The 1,915-nt window shown below is 30.8% G+C and overlaps 1 protein-coding gene across 1 annotated transcript; it reads left to right on the plus strand.

Moving 5' to 3' along the window:
* Positions 1–214: 214 nt before the first annotated feature.
* On the plus strand, positions 215–1,884 carry LOC111033408 (the record flags this gene model as incomplete). Its single annotated transcript, XM_022314119.1, has 1 exon — positions 215–1,884. A coding segment is annotated over one exon (1,670 nt), but the record flags the coding sequence as incomplete, so codon positions are not given.
* Between the last annotated feature and the right edge of the window lie 31 nt (positions 1,885–1,915).

Consider the following 1,915-nt stretch of genomic DNA (forward strand, 5'->3'; position numbering starts at 1 on the left):
TTTAGATGAACACTGTCCTTCATTTATACGAACAATAGTTAAAGAAAATAATGTAGAGGTTAGATATTGCAAAACACACAGAGGGCATTATAATGAGGTAAAATTTCTTCCCATCCCTAAGAAAGTTCAAGAAACAATTGCTGGTAAATAATATTAATTTTATTTGCAAAGATAATTAATTTTATTTTTAATTTATAATATTTTGGACTTTTAGACAAAGTTAAAAGTAAAGTTCCTCCAAACATTGTAATTGATCAACTGCGTGATGAGTTTGATTATACTATTCAAAAGAAAAATCTTGTGACTCGAAAAGATGTACATAATATTTCCTCAAAGTTTGGATTACTCCACAAGTACAAACTTCATGATATTGATGCCTTAAGTGTTGATCTTCAGGTGAAACGATTTTTTGAAAATTCTTCAAATCCCATAATTATGTATAAAACACAAGGAACAGAGCATTTTCCATTAGATCTCAATGACTTTATGCTGATAATAATGACTGAAACACAAATCGAAGTTCTTAAAAAATTTAGTAGTGGAAAACTGTGTATTGATTCCACTCACGGCACCAATCAATATAATTTTAACCTAACAACAATTGTAGTAATTGATGAATTTGGCGAAGGATATCCAGCTGCGTTTTGTGTAAGTACAAAAATTGATGAGGTCCACATGAGTGTTTTTTTTTCAAAAATTAAGGAAGTGGTTGGTTGTCTTGCACCAAGTGTATTTATGAGTGACGACGCTCCAGCATTTTGGAATGCATGGACAAAGACTATGTCCCCTACTCCAAAATTCCATTTATTATGTAAATGGCATATTGATAATAACTGGCGAAAGAATTTAAAGAAGATTGCTGGGACACAAACGGTCAAAGCTTACATTTATAAAACTTTACGTGTTTTACTGGAGGAACCTGATGTAACACAGTTTGAACATCTTCTGAACTTGTTTCTTGGAAAATTAGAAGAGGAACAAGCTTTACATAGTTTTAAAGCATATTTTGTGAGTCATTATGTACATCGAAAACAGTTATGGGCTGCATGTTACAGACAAGAAGCTATGCTTAACACTAATATGGTATTAGAGGCATTCCATAAGACATTGAAATATGTATATTTAAAGGGGAAAAAAAATCAACGTCTTGATATACTTCTCTGGAATTTGCTAAAAACTGTGAGGGACAAGAATTTTGAGCGTCTTGTCAAGTTGTGCAACGGTGGAAAAGTAACACATTATGTTAATGCCATTAACAGTCGTCATCGATCTGCAGTTCAAATACATAATTCTAATATTAATAAAACGTCAGATATTACTTGGACTGTGGTATCTGAAACGTTAAATCAAACATATTTAGTTAAAAAACGCGAATCATGTGAATGTAAAATTATTTGTGTTGCATGTAAAGTTTGTGTACATCTATTCTCATGCACATGTTACGACTACACAATAAAAAATAATATGTGTAAACATATTCATGCTGTGAAAATTAATATGTTAGATGACAATGATATAAACACCAAAAACAATTATACTAACCCAATGGATACAGATGAAATTTGTATGAAAATGTCTGATATGCATCAAACTATTGCTCCATCTGCAGTTAGCATTGCAAACAAAATTCAACAATTTCATAGCATGTTTGTGTCACAATCAGGTAAATTAAATTGTGAACAGCTACATAAAATTAATTTATCCTTAGACTCAAATTTGAAAATGCTGTATGAACAAGAATCGAATGTTCCTGTTTCATTAAATGAAAATGTAAGTCAAGAACCAGCCAATAAAAATGTTCAAAAACAGTTGCGATTATTTTCAACTAAAAAACTACGTTTAAAAATACCAGAAGAACAACGATTAAATAAACCAACATTAAACGCAAGAAAACAAATAATAGATGACTTGAACG

This window comes from Myzus persicae, unplaced genomic scaffold (genome assembly GCF_001856785.1).
Source record: "Myzus persicae strain clone G006 unplaced genomic scaffold, MPER_G0061.0, whole genome shotgun sequence".
NCBI lineage: Eukaryota > Metazoa > Arthropoda > Insecta > Hemiptera > Aphididae > Myzus > Myzus persicae.